This window comes from Sminthopsis crassicaudata, chromosome 2, assembly GCF_048593235.1.
Source record: "Sminthopsis crassicaudata isolate SCR6 chromosome 2, ASM4859323v1, whole genome shotgun sequence".
Lineage (NCBI taxonomy): Eukaryota > Metazoa > Chordata > Mammalia > Dasyuromorphia > Dasyuridae > Sminthopsis > Sminthopsis crassicaudata.
Genome location: NC_133618.1, coordinates 388,904,272 through 388,924,278, shown reverse-complemented (window position 1 = coordinate 388,924,278; position 20,007 = coordinate 388,904,272). Strand labels below are relative to the sequence as shown.

At 34.4% G+C, this 20,007-nt stretch overlaps 1 protein-coding gene across 7 annotated transcripts in view; it reads right to left on the bottom strand.

Moving 5' to 3' along the window:
* Positions 1 to 2,161: 2,161 nt before the first annotated feature.
* The window catches only part of ANKHD1 (ankyrin repeat and KH domain containing 1), a 129,757-nt gene continuing 111,911 nt past the window's right edge, over positions 2,162 to 20,007 (bottom strand). For 3 of the 7 annotated variants that reach the window (XM_074291556.1, XM_074291559.1, XM_074291555.1), the window contains 7 exons: positions 11,617 to 11,766; positions 9,857 to 11,466; positions 6,647 to 6,823; positions 4,963 to 5,214; positions 4,103 to 4,278; positions 2,900 to 3,064; positions 2,162 to 2,662 (listed from right to left, as the gene is read on the bottom strand). In XM_074291556.1, the coding sequence (XP_074147657.1) occupies positions 2,603 to 2,662; positions 2,900 to 3,064; positions 4,103 to 4,278; positions 4,963 to 5,214; positions 6,647 to 6,823; positions 9,857 to 11,466; positions 11,617 to 11,766 (2,590 nt within the window). In that variant the 3' untranslated portion in view covers positions 2,162 to 2,602. The remainder of the gene's footprint in view (positions 2,663 to 2,899; positions 3,065 to 4,102; positions 4,279 to 4,962; positions 5,215 to 6,646; positions 6,824 to 9,856; positions 11,467 to 11,616; positions 11,767 to 20,007) is intronic. The other 4 variants (XM_074291558.1, XM_074291560.1, XM_074291557.1 and 1 more) reach the window with 3 other exon arrangements.

The following is a 20,007-nucleotide window of genomic DNA, read 5'->3' as shown; positions in this document are numbered from 1 at the left end:
GTGATTATCTCTTGCGCAGGTGACAAGTAGTTTAGATTAATAGAAGCATCAGCAGTGACTTAACCGGGGGTTTAAAACCATAATTTTTGTGATGGAAGAGGCCTGGGATGAGGCCTAAGTGTTCAGTGTTTTGCTGCCTAAATATAGTAACACAGTCCAAAGATCTTAACCAAGTGAAGTAAGATCACAATCACTAAATACACCCACATATTTTGTTTGGATGAGAACTGTGAAATGACTGGCCCTTCCTTTTTCCAACCTGACCCTTACAGGGAATAAATAGTTCCTGGATTGAAGCACTTCTGAAAAATTTCTCATTGATTCACCTAGGAAGGAATGATAGTGCTGGTGGCAGATGACTTTCTTTAACAGGGATCTTGGCTTTTAGGTGAATGAACAGATGAACAAACTCAAAGGAGCTTCTCTGGGATATGAAATTTCTTAATCTTTAGTTTGTAGCATTATCCCCATTACCTTTTCCTTTTTCCATTTGCTTAGCTGAATTATGGTGGCCCTTTTGTACTTATACCAATACTAGAAGGAAGAATGCTTTATGAAAAGGCAATTTATACACCATAGATAGTAGATATTAAGTTTCTTGCTACAAGATGCATCATAGACAGTAGATATGAAATACTAATTTATCAAAATATTTCACTGTACAATCCCTGAGGATTTCCATTAATTCCATAAACAAATATCCTCATCCCAGATAGATAATTAAGAAGAGACAATTGACAATATTAAGAATAAAAGATCAGTTTATTTCATATACTGTTGAGATTAGGAAAAAGGGAGTAATAGGATGACAGTAGTGGAGGTGGCAGTGTGTTTAATTGGGGACTAGATTCAATAAGAGAGGTAGTCTTGATAAAAGAAAGTGAACACTTTTAATTCTAAAGATCCTTTCTCTTCAATACTTTCTAGTAATTACAATCTGATGAGGAAGTCCACCAAATTGCTTTTTGTGATGTTATTTATGCTAGATCAATTTATTATTAGTAAATATACTTCACTTATTATTCCTCATTAGCTTTCTAATCTGAAGCTGTAACATTTTCTCCATTCTCTTGAGTTGTTTTTTTTAAAGTGGCAAGTAGGAACAAGGGAAATAGGTAATACATATTACTACATCATGAATTTCAAAGAGCCTGTCAAACTAAAGAAATTTGAGAATAACTTCTCTGACCAAAAAATTGCTGAAGTAGCTACTATATCTGAAATCTGAAAAAAAAAAAAAAAAAAAGTCGAGTAAAAAGTTCTGCTTGATAGCTAGAATATCATAGTGTTGTAGTACACAAACAAAGAGGCATGTTTGACATTAAAAATATGCTTTTAACTTTATATGGTATAAAGTATGGCTGTGTGTTCAGACTGGAAGCATTTTAGAGCTAGGGCAGGAAAAAACCACATTATTAGAGCAACTCAAACGTCAGAATTTACAGCATGTAAGAGAACTGTTTAAAAGAGGCATCATCTTTTAAAACTTGATTTCTCCATCCCTATATTATTCTCTGCTGTTCCTTTCTCCTTCCTTTCCCTTCCAATCCTTTTGATCTAAGTGTGACTTTTCTCCATGTAACAAATTATTTTCAGGTAATCTCTTTTTATAAACTCTCTATAGCAGCAGAAAATTTGCTTGTATCTAAACCTGAATACACAACCAAACTATTTAACACTTTAATGCTTTCCCATACTGTTGCATCACATTCTTGGCATTATATAAACAACAATTTCACTTGCATATAGTGGTGCTAATATGCTCAAAGTCCATCCCACTAAACAAGTCAAAGCACAAGTAAATTACCTGATGTTCAAAATTCTAATATAACCTGAAATTGGTCAACATCATCTGACTCAAAAGTCCTGCTCTTTTTCTGGACATATCTACCAAAATGGTGATTGTATTAATGTCTTATAAAGCTCTATTGCTAGAGTTTTTGCTTTCACTTGATGAAAAGGCCATGGTATTTATGGCTCACAAAATGATCCGAGTTATTAAGTTGAGTTAACTAGTTGAAAAACTAGTTTAAAAAGACCTCTCTCTTTTCAGAGAGGTACAGCACTTCTGATTTTTAAGGGATTTCCCCAATCAGGTCCAAGTGACAATGAAATTGCTCAAGCAGCAGTAAATATGAAAAGATCACAACCAACTTCCAAATACTGTTCATCTTTTTATTGAATATTCAGGTAAATATTTCACATTAATACAGGCTACATAAAGTAGAGCCACTATACGACATGAAATTTACTCAACATTTTTTTCCTTTTAAGTATGTAAACAATTATACATGTATTTACCACCCTAAAAGGTTGAAATCATGTAATCATCTAGTTCTCTTCTGCATACAAGTAGCATTCAGTACTGTTTAGCCAAAAGCACTAGGTTCATCTGATTTTAAGTTCAAAATGGCTAAACTAACTGGAGAACAGAATCAGTTGGATAAGAAATCGATTTGTTCTTACACAATGGGCAATCAAGTTTCCATTGTTAAAGCCCACACAGAAAATTGCTTAGTTAGGCACATTTTTTAAAATCCCCAGGGTTTTTCCAAGGTCATGGGTTTCCCAAACAAGGCTAAAGAGAAAAAGACCTTTTAACTTAGTTGACATATTTGAGATGCATGTTTCCAATATGAGGTGCCCACGTGCCAGGCCAAATCTGAAAAGGGGGAAAAATCATAACTTCCAATTAGAAGTGTTATACATCTATAAAACAAAATATAAAGTTAATGGCAATCATTTTCATCAGGGGAAAATACTCTTAAAGCACAGTAATAGTGGATTGATACTAAGGTAACGTGATGATAGAAATGATTTTTTGTGCTGAATGTCTTATAGTCAAAAATGAACATGCAAAAAATGTAAAAGGTAAGAGAAAGAATTAAATTTCTTTTACCTGCTGAGCATCAGTACATTCTGTTGAGTTTTGGACAACTTTTATCATAGGGTTCCAAGCAGGATCTGGGTTATGAAGTCCATTAAACAGAGGGCCACCTGGACCATCAGCAAGCTGAGGATGTGAGGGTATTATGGTACCTCCATACATGGAAATTGGCAGACCCTACACAACAGAAAGCAAAATATCTATAATCAGGATATTACCAATTATCAGATTATGCCCAGAAATCTTTTTTCATATATACAAAAAAATAAAATAGTCCAAAGACTTTATGTGGTAAAAGCGATCTTAGAAAAAGAAAAGATAAGTCCTATTGAGAATCATCAAAATGTGAATAATCTTCAAAGGATTATTATTTTAAACTTCATACTTACTCATTTATTCTTTATTTTATTAAAGCTTTTTAGTTTCAAAAAATATGACTACTTTAAAAATCTTTCACCCTTGCAAAACCTTGTTTTCCAAAACATTTTTCCTTCTCTTCCTCCCCTAGACAGCAAGTAATCCAATATATGTTAAACATAAGCAATTCTTCTATACATTATTTTCATAATTATTATGCTGCAACAAGAAAAATCAGATCAAAAAGGAAAAAAATGAGAAAGAAAAAATAAAACCAAACAACAAAAAAATTGAAAATAGTATGTTGTGATCCACATTTAGTCCCCAAAGTCCTCTCTCTGGGTGATGTCATAAGATTATTATTGAAAAAAAATATTTTGTAAACTTGAAAAGCTATTTAAATTTGGGGTCAAAAGATCACAAAATTACAATTACAAAGGACTTTTAGTATCATGTAGACCAAATTCATTTCCAGATAAAGGAAAATTATGTCGAGAGGCTAAGTTGATTTAGTTAAGGCACATAGGGAATAGGTAGCAAAGAATTTGAATCCAGCTACTCTGGTATCAAGATCTAAGTTCTTTATCATTATAATTCTTGAAAGAACATCCCTTTCCACAAAATAAGTTTCTTCTAATAACCCAGTTCAGCTAGCATTTATTTAAGCCCCCAAAATATTAAAAGACATAGCTTGCTTACTAAACGAAGCAAAATTACCAGCCAAAATCTGAGTTTATGACATCTCAGAGAAAGGGATATTTAAAAACAAAAACAAACAAAAATTACCCTTAAACTTGTTAGGATTTTCATAAAGGTCTATATAGACAATTCCATATTCAAGAAATTTTATATCCTTACTTTAGAAAAATCCACAAAACTGTTTGCCATAGGCTGATGGAAAATGTTAGAAGGAGCCACCATTCCTGAATCATCTCTTTCCAGTGGCTGGTGCTGCGAGAAGGTGCCTGCATCTGAGAGCTGCTGATGCAATGGGTGACTTCCCATCACAGGCTGTGACCAACCAGAAAGACCTTCTGGAAAGAATTAGAAATGGGCTATGTGTTATTAATTTGATCAAAGACTTTTCTTTAAAAAAAAAAAAAAAAAAAAAAGAACTGTTCTATATCAGAAGCTTGATTAGTCTTGCAAAGTAAGAAAACTGAGGAAATTCTGAATAATCTTTTTAGTAATTGCCATGAGGCCTCTTCAAAAGATGTCTTCAGCGACATAAACTGGTCTTCTTAGGGGCTCCAAGGTTTGATTCTATCTGAGCTAGATTAATTTAAGGGAAAAGGAAATATACTTTAATCACTTTTAGTTGTTGTGCTGGGTGCTTTCAATACTCATCAACACAACAATATAACTCATCAACATTACAGCTGTACTTTAAGTAACAAGATACAGCTGTAATGTTGACAGCTCTAAAACACTATCACTTAAGAGCCTAGCTTCACAATCTCATAAAGGTTCTCATAACTGAACATGTAAGGTTGCTAAAAATTATAATTTATTATCAGTAAATATTTGATTTGTTTACTTACTTCAATATACCTATACACCCGGAGTTCATGTAAAAAATTGTTAGGCAAAGATGGGTTGCCAGTGTAAACTGTTTAAGAAACTCTGATTTAGAAGAATTCTATTATCACAAGAATTTCCTATTAGCTTTAAAAGTCCTACTTGAGCTATTCCCTCTACAGAACATAGGACAATCTTACCTGACACACTATTGACTCCAAAGGACCAGATACCACTATGTCCAACAGGTGCTGTGAAATTAGTTCCTAGAGGCGTTGGTGTAACAGAGCCTCCCTGTCGAATTCGAGCAAGTCTCTCCGTTCCAATGGGGGGAGGTACCTTTCTATCCTGACTGGGGTTGCCTCCTTTTGGCTGGCCCAATGTTGGTGGTGCAGAAGTAGCTGAAAGGGGTGAAGATGATCCCGAGGAAACAGATGGAATAGGAGAGTCACCTGGTGGCAAAATATTTCTCTATTGTTTTATTACATATAAAAACTAATTAGGGTAAATATCTGACAAACTTCTGAAGAGAACTGTTCCATCAAAGTCCTACTCTAATGTTTTATTGCTGTGGAGATGTAAACCTAGGTTTTGGAATGCTATAGTTTCTATATGCTAAAGGAATTAAAATTATAAATCTTTATGAGTATAGTATCCAGTAATGGATTATATTTTAAGACAAGTTCATATGCTAAATAAGGAAAAGTTAAATTGTCAAAAAGATTATCAATATTTCTCACACAACTGTTTTTTTGTTTTTGTTGTTGTTTTTGCTGAGGCAGTTGGGGTTAAGTAACTTGCCTAAAATCACACAGCTATGGAAGTGTTATGTTCAAGGCTGAATTTCAACTCAGGTTCTCCTGACTTCAGGGCTGGTATTCTATCCACTGTGTCACCTAACTCCAATCACAACTTATAAAGGTGTGGAAAAGATTTGTGCTAGTAGAGAGTAAACACAATGATGAAACTGACTTTTTTTAAGAAGATAAAAAAAATTAGTTTCTAAAAGCAAGATTCTACAAACAGTTTTAGACTATGTATAATTCTGGATAGAATTCAATAAATACTAAAAATTGTGGCTTAAAAATTTCCTTGGCTAATCAGATGAAGGCAAGAAAAGAAAGGTACTAAATATTTAGTTACTTTCAGAGCTAAAGATTGTCCTAGATTATAAGTACTGAAAATGTTTACATTTTAAAATAAAGATAAGCATTAGAAAGTGTTACAAGTATTACAAGTTTCAATTGACTTCTTGGTTATTGAACTGTAAACAAGAATCAAATTTATGCAATTTTCTTAAATGTAAAAACAAAGATCAGGGCAGTGTTACAATTTTTAGTTTCTGATCAAATTTAACAAATTTGCAAAATGCAAAGGATCTTTGTAAAAGTAACTAACTGATTCCTATTCTACTCAGCCCCAAATCCATAAAAATATTTCAAGATATGAAAATTAATATGAGCATTTTCTTTTTTTTCTTTTAAAGACTAGGTCTCCCTATCTCACTCAGACTATAAGCATAATGGCTGCAAGGAGGTCTTTTACCTGCTCCATTTCTGACTTGGCTCTGTTTCTCCTCAGGCAACTTAGTAGCTTTACCCCACTTTCAATTCTAGGAGGCTCACCATATTTAGTGTCAAACTTAGTGAATGATAGAATTTCTTTGACAAAGTGATCCACCAGCCTTACTGATAGCAAGGATTCTAGGTCTATGCTACCATGACCAGTTGGTTCGACCATTTTCCATGCTGATTATTGCATCAATCAAAAGTGTTGTAAAATAACTTTGGTACCTCATGGTTTTCTTAATTCTAAAGAAAATTCCCTGAAATTGTCAATAATTTAATTAAGAAACTTTCATAATCAATTCCCCAAAATTCCTACATGAATTTGAAGCACTTGTCCAAGGATGGGGTGAAAAATGCTGTCTGTTGAAACTCGGAGTCCCAACAGGTGCTGGACCTTGTAGAAAAACCCGTGTTCCTTGTATATTGGAAAAACTTGTCAGAGGAGCTGAAGAAGAAGATGGGGAGTTGCCAGATGGATCAATGGATGGTAACCCTGAAAGAAAGCATGGTCAAGATGTGTATTTAGTTGAGATTTTCAAGCTTGGAGCCTTACTTTTCTTTTAGGAAAAGAGATAAAGAATTCCTGCTGTCATGTTTAATCTATATTGGATTGCTTGCTGTCTTGGGGCAGGGGAAGGAGAGGGGACTTGAGGACAAGAGAGAAAAAATTTGGAACACAAAGTTTTGCAAAGTTTAATGTTGAAAGCTATCTGCATGTATTTGGAAAAACAAAACACTATTAAAAATAGTTTCTGCTGTTAATCTTTTTTTTTTTTATTTTGTTTAGTGCATTTAACTATTTTTTAAAAAGTTTTTTATTTTCAAAATATATGCATGGATAGTTTTTTCAACACTGATCCTTGCAAAACCTTGTGTTCCACAATTTCCCCCCTTCTCCCCATCCCCTTCCCTAGATGGCAAGTAATCCAATATATATTAAACATATTTTTGCTATTAATCTAAAGATTTATAAAAAAAATAGTAATATGGAAAGGAAGCGCTTCCTTGAAATAGCTAAAAATCCTTTAATTCAATACTTATTAAAAACCCATTCTATACTATTCTCTGTGTTTCCAAAAGGTCAGTGATCAGCTGTGCATTAAGAAAGGAGGAAGATACATATTTAAGACCAAAATTCTGGCTATGACATATTAGTATCTTATGATGAAGGATATTTAAACGTACATCAGAAAAGAATGACTGTTGAAGAATGAGCTAATCACCTAGATTAACTTTTTAACTTTCACTGAAAGAAAAAGCGTGATAAAAATCATAGGAGGCAGAAAAGTAAAACAGAATGATCACTAGCTTTGGCATCAAGACCTAGGTTCAACTCCTGCCTCTGTGTTTACTACCTGTGCAACTATGAGTAGGTCACCTCTGGCCTCTCTTTCCTATCTTGAGATCTAAGATGTTATGAGCCTAAGGTCAGTGCAAAGAAAAATTGTGACTAAGCAGCATCCATGTCAATATTTGATGGAACTTCTAACTTCTATGTTTTGAAGAAAATTTTAAGAGTATAGTTTTTTACCTCTACCCAAAAGAAATGTGTCCTTCAAGAAATGAGTACTTAAGACTACTTGTTGTTCCTGAAGAGTTTGATAAGGAAAGATGCAATTAAATCAAACAGATATGGAATAGATTACTTGTGGCAGTAAAATTAGCAAGTTATAAACTGACTCAAAATCTTTTTTTTCCAAGTGTATTGTAGGGTGAATTTTAGTTTTCTTATATTTCATTACATATTATGAAAGACCTACTGGGAAATGAACAAAGCTATTTTCTTTTTCAAGCCTTTTCACCTACTGGGAAAGAGGGGAAAAGGCTTGAAAAAGAAAATAGCTATGTTCATTTTAAGAAAAGGTAGCTTGTGAAAAATCTGTAAATTACCAAAAATTCACCCAAAAGGGCCTCCTTAGTTTCCTTTTTTTTTTTTGGAGGCAAATGGGGATAGGTGATTTGCCGAGATCTGAGGGCAGGTCAATGCTCATTCCACTGCACCACAACTAGTTGCCCCCCCCCCCCCCTTTTAGTTTTCCAACTACACACTCTTTTTCATCATTCTGGAGGACAGGCTACAATTTTAAACGTAAGCTCCTATCTCTACAGCACTTTAAAAATGAATTAAGAATTTTTCTTAAAATAATGTGAAAAAGGCATGTTATTTTCATTTTACAAATGAGAACACTGATATGACACGGATGTAATTTACCTATGATCAGAAGATGCTAGTGTCAGAGCCAAGATTCAAATTCATGTTTCTTGAACCAAGTCCACCATTATTTACATTAAATAACACTGATGTGATCATAGTAACCTCAGCACTAGGAACAGAACCTTTAATTTACCTTGTTTCCTGCTTTAATGGTCTTTTAAGAGCAATCCAAACTCTTTTGCCAGTTCCCAGAAATCTAACCAGCTTTATCTCTTTCTCATTAAGAAGCCACAAAACTAGAACCATCTTTTGGGGCTTTTGAAGGTGTTGTGTATATTTTGGATTTTATTGTGTACTTCCCAAATTTTTAAGTATAGTATATTTAATGTCACACCAACAGATTCAATGGAGGAAGGTGAACATCCCAGTCTACTATACACACAGTTTAAACAATATAGCCAATCAGTAAAAAGATAGTAGAGATTATAGTATAAATAACACTGTCAAATCCTTCAACTGGTTTTCTCCCCCAATGATTTCATTCTCAAATTACATTTGCCAACTATATTTTTTTTCACTAAAATATAACTAAAAGTGCCATTCTTATTTCTACAAAATACATTTTATTTTGGCTCTGTTAAACACACTAAGTTTCCCCAAATAAGTTCAAAATTGACATTGGTATTGTAATTCACCCAATTCTTTCATGGAGTGAATTCAACAGTTGATTTCTAAGCATATAGAAACAACAGTCAATCACTTTAAGCCTTTTAAAGAAACAAATATATAAATTTATGAGAGCCAACTAGGTGCTGCAGCGAATAGAACAAGGGACTTGGAGTCAGAAGACTGTGTTAAAGGTGGTCTCAGACATTAGCTGTGTGACCTTGGGCAAGTCACTTAACTCTGCCTCAGTTTCTGATCAGTAAAACGCAAACCACTCCAGTATTTTTGCCCAGAAAACCCTGCAAAAGGGATTAGAAGGACAGAATAACAACAAAAATAAGAAATATCAAATAGGAGGGTACTTTATGCTAATAGGAGAAGTATGAATTTAAAAATGCTTTCTAACAGGAATAGGAAGTAAAAAATTTTTCTATGAATCTGCTCTAAAATCACAAATAACTTACATTGTTGCATCCAATTTTCAGAGGCTATGGAAAATGTTTGCAAGCTGTGAATTTTCCCTGAAGCACACCTGAGCCCTTTGTCAAAATTGTCATTTTATACAAAACACAGGGAAATATCTGTCAACAGGGCACAACTTTAGTGTTAAAGACTCAGGAAAAATATAAAGGGGCATATCATTTAAAGAAATAAAAGCTGATTGACCAAGACTGAATAGAAATGATTTAGCTGGTAGTAACTTACCAACTGGACTAGTAGAAACTCGTTGGGAAGGTGGTCTGAATCCTGGTGCTTTGGAGTTATCAGGATGCACATTTTCTAAGTGTCCAAGAACGGAGTTACTTAGGAAAGTTGACTGAACAGTGAAAGATGGATCTGTGGCAGCTCGTGAAGATAATGGACAATCTCCCCAACCCTGGTTAGCTGGCACCTGGTTACTATCAAAAAGACTACTAAAATGATTGAAGAGTGTGGCTGGACCAAACGTAGGTGGTAAAGATTTATTTGCTGGGTTAATGTGCATCTGAGAACCGTTCATAATGCTCATGGCTGAGGATAGCTGCACTGCAGCTGGTGGACCTTGAGGTGGTGTTAAAGGAACTGGATTTGTAACAAAAATAGATTGCGGATCCTGATGTACAGTTGCATTGGGTACCACTGAATAAAAAGAACCTCTAGGCTGCATTCGGTGAGAAACTCGAGGTGCTGGTACAGCTAACTGAGGTAAATTATTGGTGTCCTGATTATCAGCAGCAACTGATCGAGGAGATGCTAAGCTTAATGGAGCAGGCTCTGAATTAGATGCAAAAGGCAATGACATAGGACTTAAATCAGATATGTTTGTTGGCAGTACCTCCTCCTGTGTGTTACTGAGAGGAGCAGGACTACTAGAAGAGCGGGTTTCTAGGGCTCCTGGGTTGTTGCTGGCAGAGATACTACAATTATTTGCAACTGAAGATGGGGTACACAGATTTCCCACAGGCTGGTCTTGCGTGGACACCTTCTCTTTGGGAGTTGACATAGTAGAGAAAGAATCTGTTTTATGTGCAGAAAGTTGTGTTTGTGGAGCACTAGAGGGAAGAAATGCTGTGGGAACTTGTCCACTGCTGATAGGTGCAGAGGAAACAGAAGGCAGAGAACTACAGGTGCTCGTCACAGTAGAGATCACTGTTGCCATGGTACTTGTCTTAGGAACACAGGCAAACAACTGCTTCCTGACTGATGAAGGAGTCCGGCTATTAGTAACACACAAAGGTTGGTTGGTAGCAACTACAGAAGACACAGTGATAGGACAACTGGCAGCAGATAGTCCAGTAGACTCTGACTGTAAAATATTTCCATTTTGGTTAGGAAGGCGACCTGCACTGTTATGCTTTGGAGAACTATTGGTGCTTCCAGGGTTAACTGGTCTCACTGGGAATGGTCCCCAAGTATTAGGAGAGGGTGAAAAGGTTCCTCCAAACTGGGCCATAGGTAAGCGAGGATGCCGGATCTGTTGCATAGTTTGGGCAGCCAACAAGGCAAAATGAGGATGGGAATAAGCTAAAGGAAGAGAAACTGGGAAAGAAGAACGTACATTTGCTGGAACGTTCTTATTCAGTTTATTGGTGGGTTGGAAAGTAGATAGTGTTGTTGCCTGTGAAGTTACAAGAGCTGGAGCACCCAATGGAAAAGCATTTTTGTTTGAAGCAGCTGTAGTACCTACTCCAGAAGAAAAATTTGCATGAATTGATTTGGTGCTGGCAGGTGTTCTGATGTGATTTTTAGGAATTAAATCTTCTAGTTCCTTAGCAGGATCTTGAATAAGAGCATTAATAAGCTGAACTGCATATCTTGTTGACTCTGTGCCACCTCTGAAAATTTGAATTAAAAATAAACAGAAAAAAAATATTATTCATTAAAGGAAGTTTTTTTAACTGTCGCAGTCAAACAAAAAAGCTTCTCATCTTATATAAATACAGCCTTTACATCCCCCCAACAGGTAGAATCATTTCCGTAATTACCTTATTGTGATCATTCTTTCACCATTCTTATCTTTCTGTTTATCCACATCAATATGTGCACCAGTGACATCTTGTATTGCAGTGATATTGCATCCACCTCTTCCCATTATCCTGGACACAACTGAAGCTGGGACAGATAGTTTCTTTGACCTATGCCAGAGAGATTACAAATCAATTAGAAAACATCAGATTATTTGTATATCCTGTTTTCATTTTAAACACACTAATGATAGGACATTTTAAATGATTCATATCTAGGCATATAGGACTCATTTATCACATAATGAAAGTGAATTCTTAAGTCACAAACCTAAAAAAAAAAAAAAAAAAAAAACCTCAAAGATTTTGTTATCTGATTGACTCCAACAATCCCAAAGCAGTCAGTCACAAGTCTTTAAGAGTTGAAATAAATAAAACCCAAATAAAACTCCCCACACCACTAGAGATTCTTCAAATAAGCAATCTTTGAGGCTTCCTAGAAGATCTCTAGGGACAAAGAATATGGCCATTTCAGTCTCACTGCCTAATTCCAAACTGCTCTTCAGGATGATGGCATGAATTGATAATTCCAGCAACAGTGCATTAGTGGTAACTTTCTCCATACCGTTCCAACAAGAATTATTCCTGTCCTCTTATCTCCTGAGGAAAGTAATATTCCACTTTTGGAGAGCTTTGTTTTATCCTTTTTGTTTGTTTAACTATGCTGGTGAAGTCCAAGATTTTCTCCAATACAGGGACCTCCAGGTAAAGAATTTCCTTTAACAATTCAGATTCAGATCAGTACCTTTTGGCAAATTGTCAGGTCTTTAAAGTTACTTACAGACACTAACAGAATAAGTTACAGAAGGTCTTTTTGACACCAAGGCCAGGAGTCAGCAGTCAACAGTCAATAGCAGTTTTGTTAGAAAATATTACTACAAAGTAAACCTAAATTTAACTCCCATATTCTGCCCCAGAGGCCAAATAGAGTAACTGACAAGATGCTGATTAAATACTTGGAGATGTTTTTTCAAAGACTTCTGTTCTCGAGGCTAAATATCCAATACCCTCAACTTCTAAAAGTATGATCAACATTCTCTGAATGATTTCTAGTTTATCAATGTGTCTCATAAAAAGTGACATCCTGAGCTAAAAACTATACCCTAACTATGTTCTGATTAAGGGCAGAGTGAGGCAAGACTAACTTCCCTCATTCTGGACATCATGCCTCTCAATGCAGCCCAGGGTATATTAGTTCTTTTTTTTTTTTTTTTTTTTTTTAATTACCTTATAATGCTATTAACTCATATTTGGCTACTTGTCTCATAAAACTTGCAGGTCTTTTTTGAGACAAAAACTTCTCTAGAGAAACTTTCTCAACTTTGTGCTTACGAAATATCATTTCTGAATCCAGGTATTAGATTTATCAACAATAAAGTTTCATCTTATTAGATTTGGACTGATGGTTTAAACAGATTCTTCTCAATCCCTTTATCTAGTGGATTAATTGCTTAATCAGTTAAATAATTGTTTTGCATAATATACAAATTTTATAAGCACTCCATTTATAACTTCAATCCAAGTAACCAAAGGAATATGCACTATGCTTCCAAGTTGACAAAGAATTGTTAGTAATTATAATTTGTTTCTACCATTTATTCAGTTTTGAATTTCCTAACCTGTGCTATCATGTAAGGCATATCACTATCTTTTCCACAAGAATAACATGAAGGATTTGGTCAAACACTTTACTAATTTCTAAGTAAATGACAAATGACAGTATTTCCTTGATCAGTGAAAAAGGGAAATTATATTAGTCTAGAATGAACTGTTCTTGAATTTTTAGCTCTTTGTGAGCATGACTTCTTTTTCTAGATTATTATTTCTAATTAATAGAATTATGCCACAAATCAATGTCATTAGTGTTACCTTTCTTTGAATCCCATTCTCCCAGTCAATAGAGTTGATTCTGTTCTACCTTTATATTTTTGATGTTTGAAGCTTTCCTTGCTAGCTTTGTTTCATTCTGAGTTTTAAAACACTTCAGACATTATTCTTCTAGAACAATGCCCTTCTTTTTAAATTGATTCTCTTCTACTTTTCTTCTATTTTCTGTACACATCTTTTAAAAATCTATTGAATTCTCTGAAAATTCATATTGATTGATCTCTTCTAAGAAATTCCTTTTCCTTATTAGAATTGCAGCTTCAGAATTTCATTCTTGAGAATTACTTATCTATTCTGAGTTGTTCAATGATTTTAGAAATCAAAGGTGTATAACCCATTTATGCAGATTTTTTTCTTCTCATTAAAGTTCATGTCACCCCCAAATCCAGCATCCTTGGTGGCTTGTTTCAAAGTGACTTGCCCAGGGTCACACAGATAGGAAAGTGTTAAGTGTCTGAGGGCACATTTGAACTCGGGTCCCTCCTGACTTCAGGGTTGGTGTTCTATCCACTTCGCTACCTCGCTGCCCCATTTCCCCATATTTTAAAAAATTTTTATTTACATCAAAACACACTTCCCAATGTACATCCCATAAAGTCACCCCTTATTAAAACAAAAGGAAAAAAATACCAATTTATTAAAAAAAAAAAAAAATCTTGACACTTCTATTCAGTCTTCCAGCTGTGCAAAGAAGCAAAGGATAAAAAGAGAATATGCTTTCTCATATTTCTTTTTTGTTTATGTTTGATCACTACAATTTTACAACATTCAGTTTCTAATTTTTTTTTTTTTGGAGGGGTGAGGGCTGTTTTAGAAATTTATGTTGTAGCAGCTATTGTGAATCTATGTTTCCTGGTTCTGTTACTTGAAATTGTATTAGCTCATATAAGTCTTCCATACTTTTTTTGTATCTATCATAATTATTTCTTATAGCACAATTAACATTCATTAACTTTTTGCAACACAAATTGTCTAGCCATTCCTCTAAGTCTAAGAACTTCTATTTTGTTTCCTGTTCTTTGTTAATTATAATGTGCTGGCATAAAAATTTCAGTGCATATGGGGCATTTCTTTATGATATCAAATTGTTTCCTTATATCAGGATTTGTAACAGCTCACACTCTGTATTTTTGTGTATAGCTATCTGAGGCTATGTTCTATTGCTGGCTCCATTCTTGAATCTGTCTCCTATGAAATTCTAAGTATCTCTTTTGCCATTCTGCCAATATTACCTTCTTATGATATACTTTTGTGGGCACATGTATATTTTTTTCCCCTTTCTATTTCTTTTTGGTTTAAGACTTTTAGGTTAAGTTAGCAAAATTCCAATAAAACATAGTATGATCAACTCTGGTCAGAAATACTTCATCCCTTACCAGTGGGGTCTGTCATCACTATTTTTTAAAGCCAAGATTCCAAAATCCAATTTCATTTTCACTAGTTTCCTTAAACAGGGCTTAGCATTGTGTGGTACAAATGCTTGTTGGCTATATAAACAGTTAGTTAAATCTAGTCAAACTCCTTTCTGAAGCCTGTGATGTAACAGATAGAAAAGTCAGAACTACCATCCATATCCACAGGATCTTCTTATAAATTATTTCTTCTGGCAATATAATTTGTGCCAATGTGAATCACGAGAGGCAGAAAATAGTAATAGTTTCAAAAGCCTTGGGAATTTCTTGTCATATCTTGGATTGTGGGTTTCTTGAAAAAAGCAGACCTTTCTTGTTCAATCAAGTTGTCAAAGCAGTATATCTCAGGACTTTTCTCAATAGGGAGTCACTAAACATCTCTACTTATCATCCTTACTAGATGTCTTTTAATCAGCACCACCTGTGGATCCACATCCTTATTCCTTAGAGGACAAGAACCTACTGAGACATCAGAAGATGCAACTCCTTCATTTTCTAAAAGAGCTTCCTGTTGGTTAGCTTCATAAGAAGAATTATTATGGTGAAATGGATAGGGCATTGAACTTATAGTCAGGAAGATCTGAATTGAAATCTTACCTAAGATACCTATTTATTCCATGATACAGGCTATTCACTTAACCTTCTTCAGATTACAAATCTATATGATAGTATGAAGAAAATATTCAATAGAAGCCCACTTTTCTTTTTCCCTCTGTATTACATTCTTACATACTCCAATTTCATTGCATAAGTCAAGGATTCTTTCTGACTCTTCAGATCTTTTTTCTTCATGGTTTTTACATGAACTTTTTCTAGGAATACTTAATTGTCCCTGAAAACTCAAATAATAGGCATCCCTTCCTAATTTTTCTTAAAAAACAGATTTGATGACATCCTTTGGTTTTGTATCACCCAGATTTCCCATTATATCCATTTCACTCCATCCTCTGCCATCCCTTGTAACAATTTTTTTTTTAAAGTAAAAGGAAAAAAATCAGCAAAACTGATCAATGCATCAAAAGATTCTGATGTCATATGCAATGTTGCACACCCCTCTACAAAGGAGCAGGGGGAGGTATCTTCTCATATCTCTTCTTTGGGGTCAAACTTGTTCTTGAGGCATCTAGGTGGCATAGTAGATAGAATTGCTGGATTTGGAGTCAGGCATTAAACACTTACTAGCTATGTGATCTTGGCAAGTCACTTAACCTCTCCCAGCCTCAGTTCTCATCTGTAAAATGGGGATAATAATAGCACCTACCTCATAGAGTGATTATGAGGAATAAATAAGATAACATATGCAAAGCACTTTGCAAACCTAAGGGGCTATATATAAATGCTCACTATTAAATTATTCTTTATAATTTTGCAACATGCAGTTTTGATTGTTTTATAATTGTTGCTTTTTTTCATTTACATTGTTTCTGCCACTATGTTGTTTTCTTGGCACTGTTTATTTCACTTTGCATCAATTCATGGTATTCTTCTTAAGCTTCTCTGGATTCATCATGTTCATTGTTTCATCCAACAAAATAAGAAGTCCATTTAAATTGCTATGTCACAATTTGTTTAACTCTAATTGCTAATATAATTTGATGAAAAGTCTTTGTTTTTTTTTTTTTTTAATCAATGAACTTTTTCTGGGACAAAGGGTATGAATATTTTAATTGCTTTCTTTGCATAATTCCAAACTGCTTTCCAGGATGACTGTGAATTGATAATTCTAGCAACAGTTCATTAGTGGTGATTTTCTCTATCCCCCCTCAAACAAGGATTATTCCTGTTTTCTCATCATCTTTGCCAATTTGCTGGCAAAACAAAACTAATGTTTATTCTAATTTTCATTATTCATTATCAGTAAACTTTCCTATTCTAGTCCACAAAATTAAAATTTCTACTGTATCAAAATTATGGTAGCTCTAAATGCACTGACTCACAGGTCCTTCCAAAATATGACATCTTGCTATTACCTACAATTGTTCCACTTGCCTGATTAAAAATTCAAATACATTCTCTTATCTGACCAAAACCTCCTGTCTTTCTACTTCTCCCTATGTTTTATTTCTCTTATACCTACATCTTCCAACACTTTTTCAGATTGTTTATATCAATTCTAATTTCACTGTCCTTCCATACCAACCTTCACCTTAAAAGCCATTTCAACACTATTCTTTGTGTCCTTGAATTCCTTGCTCCATCCTTCTGCCCTATACAACTGCTGCTCTTTAATTCCTAAACCTCAGCCCTGGATAACTCCCACTCTTATTACTAGATGATTAATAAAGCTGAAGGAAGTCCTATAACTGTGCTAACTTGGTACAGTACAAATTCAAGTTCTCCAACTTATAGTGGGGACCCTCATACTGTAGCTAAACAGTCCTTTTATTCTTCCCTATTTATTAGGCAAGAGAAGATTTTAAATACCTTCTCTGAGAAATGTAAAGTCCTTCATACTCTCTTTAAACTTTTTCTTTCTACCCTAGAACCTTGACTTTTACATCAGATTGAAGTCTGAAGCCACCTGATTTGGCATTATCTTATATTCTCTATCTCAAAAACCCTTGATATTATCCTTTTTCCTAGTCTCTGACAAAGTAACTTCTTTACCTGTGCCCCTTGAACCTGGTAACTTCTAATTTTTTTCAGCAGAATACATTCTCCATCATCTCACTCCCTTCTGAATCTTCAACTTTTTTGCTATTTTCTTCAAACATGACCAAGTTGTCCCCATTCTTAAAAAAACTTTCCCCACAAGGCAATATGGTTTTGTTAAGCTATTGTCCTATATATTTCTTTTCTCAGCCAAACTACTTGAAAAAGTGTTTTCTCCTCTTACTTCTCAACTCTTTGCAATTTGGCTTCAAACAATCATTCACCTGAAATGATTCTTTTAAAAAAGATAGCAATGCTTTCAATTGCCAAATCTGATGCTTTTTTCTTAATATTAATTTTTCTCAACCTATCTGCTGCATAATCCTGTTGATTACCGTTTTTCCCCCAATGTGTTATTTAGGTTTTCATAGCACCACTCTCTCCTGATTAGCTTTCTTCCTACCTGTTACTCCTCCCTTCTCACAGTCTGCCCTATTGGATCAATATGTACAATATGGTCCTGGTGTGTGGGTATTTCTCAGGATTATGTTCTGGATCTTCTCTTCTCTTTAATTTCTTGCTTCGTAACCTCATCAACTCTCAAAGGATTAATTATTATTTCTATGAAGATGACTTTGGGATCTACTCACAGTCATCCGCATCTTTTACCAAACTTACTAGATATAAATTCTTACTAGAAATTTCAAACTAGATGTCCCAGAGACATCTTAAGTTCAGTGTCTAAAAATGAATTAATTATATATTTCCCCTCAAACTCTGCCCTCTTCCAAACATGCTTAAAGTATCACCATTCTACCTATATCTCAGATTTGTCACCAGCTTTATTCTGAGCATCTCATTTTCCTTCCTTTCCTTTTAGTAGTTGTTTTGCAGTTTCTTAGTTTCATAAAATCTATTGTACTTCTACTATACTTTTTTCCTCTTCTCCACCCCCAGAGTTACCACCTTAGTTTAATCCCTCATTACCTGTTGCCTGGGTCATCCCAACAGTATTAACAATTTTCCTGCCTCATTCCTCATCATACCTGTCCATTTTAAGTGTTTGGTTCTTTGAAATTGTAGCCCATTCAGGCAGCTAGGTGGCACAGTGGATACAGCACCAGCCCTGAAGTCAGGAGGACTTGAGTTCAAATCTGATCTCAGACACTTAACATTTCATACCTGTGTGACCCTGGACAAGTCACTTAATCCAGAAAGAAAGAAAGAGAGGGAGGGAGGAAGGGAGGAAGACAAAGGAAAGGAAGGAAGACAAAGGAAAGGAAGGAAGGAAGACAAAGGAAAGGAAGGAAGGAAGACAAAGGAAAGGAAGGAAGGAAGACAAAGGAAGGAAGGAAGGAAGAAAGAAAGAAGGAAAGAAAGAAAGAAAGAAATTGTAGCCCATCCAAGTTAGTACATTGTGAGGCACAATGAATATTTAATAACAAATGATGAAGAATGATACTTCTTAAAAGTGGTGATCATAAGGTACAAATACATGCTTTTTGTACACGTGAACTGTAAGGATTCATTTTGTTTTACTATTATTTATTATTCTCTCCATTAATTCCAGGGGAAAAAAGTGGGGGTGTTACCAATAGTGATACAAAAGAAAGAAAACACCCTCTCCTCCGCCACTATTATAACATTTTTAAAAAACACATAGATAAAATAAGGAATTTTAGAAGTAGGCAGACTAATAGCACATGTAATTTATCGTGTACTTTAGCAAGCAGTGTGAAAAGATTCACAATTTCATACAGAATTTTCATTTTCTTCTTGGGTTCTATATGTGTATAGAAATGCAAGTCTTTATTGATGTTTAGAATGAAATTTTTTTTAAAAAGTTGACTAGTAATAGTAATTTATAATATTCTATCATATAACTGTTAATAATCTGTAATTTTGAGAACTATCAGTTCTTACTTTTTGAGTATTTGTTTACCGGGGAATAGCTTTTGATCTTATTCCTTTATTTGACTTATCTGAGTCTTGGATAAACTCTTATCAGAAATATCTGATAAAGATTTTTTCAAAGGCAACCCAGAAATTCTTTAATATAATTAGTTATAATTATACACATTATAATATAAATTATAATCATTGATAATAATAAATGCATTAATTTGCTTGTGCAGTATTTTTTTTATTTCATGTAGCTGAAATCCTCGATTTGATCTTTTGAAATTGCCTCTATCTTTGGTTAAAACATCCCTTATCTATAGCTGTGAAAAATACAGAATTTAATTTATTTGTGGTATCTTTAATATGCAAATCACCTATACACTTTTAATTTACCATGGAATACAGTATAAGATGTTGGTGTAAGCTTAATTTCTATCAGACTGCTTTTCAACTTTCCCAAACAAGTTCTTACCAATCAGGAAATTCTTTTCTAGGTGAACTAGACTTTCTGGATTTACTGATAAGATCTGATTGAGTTCAATTATTTTTATGCTTCCTT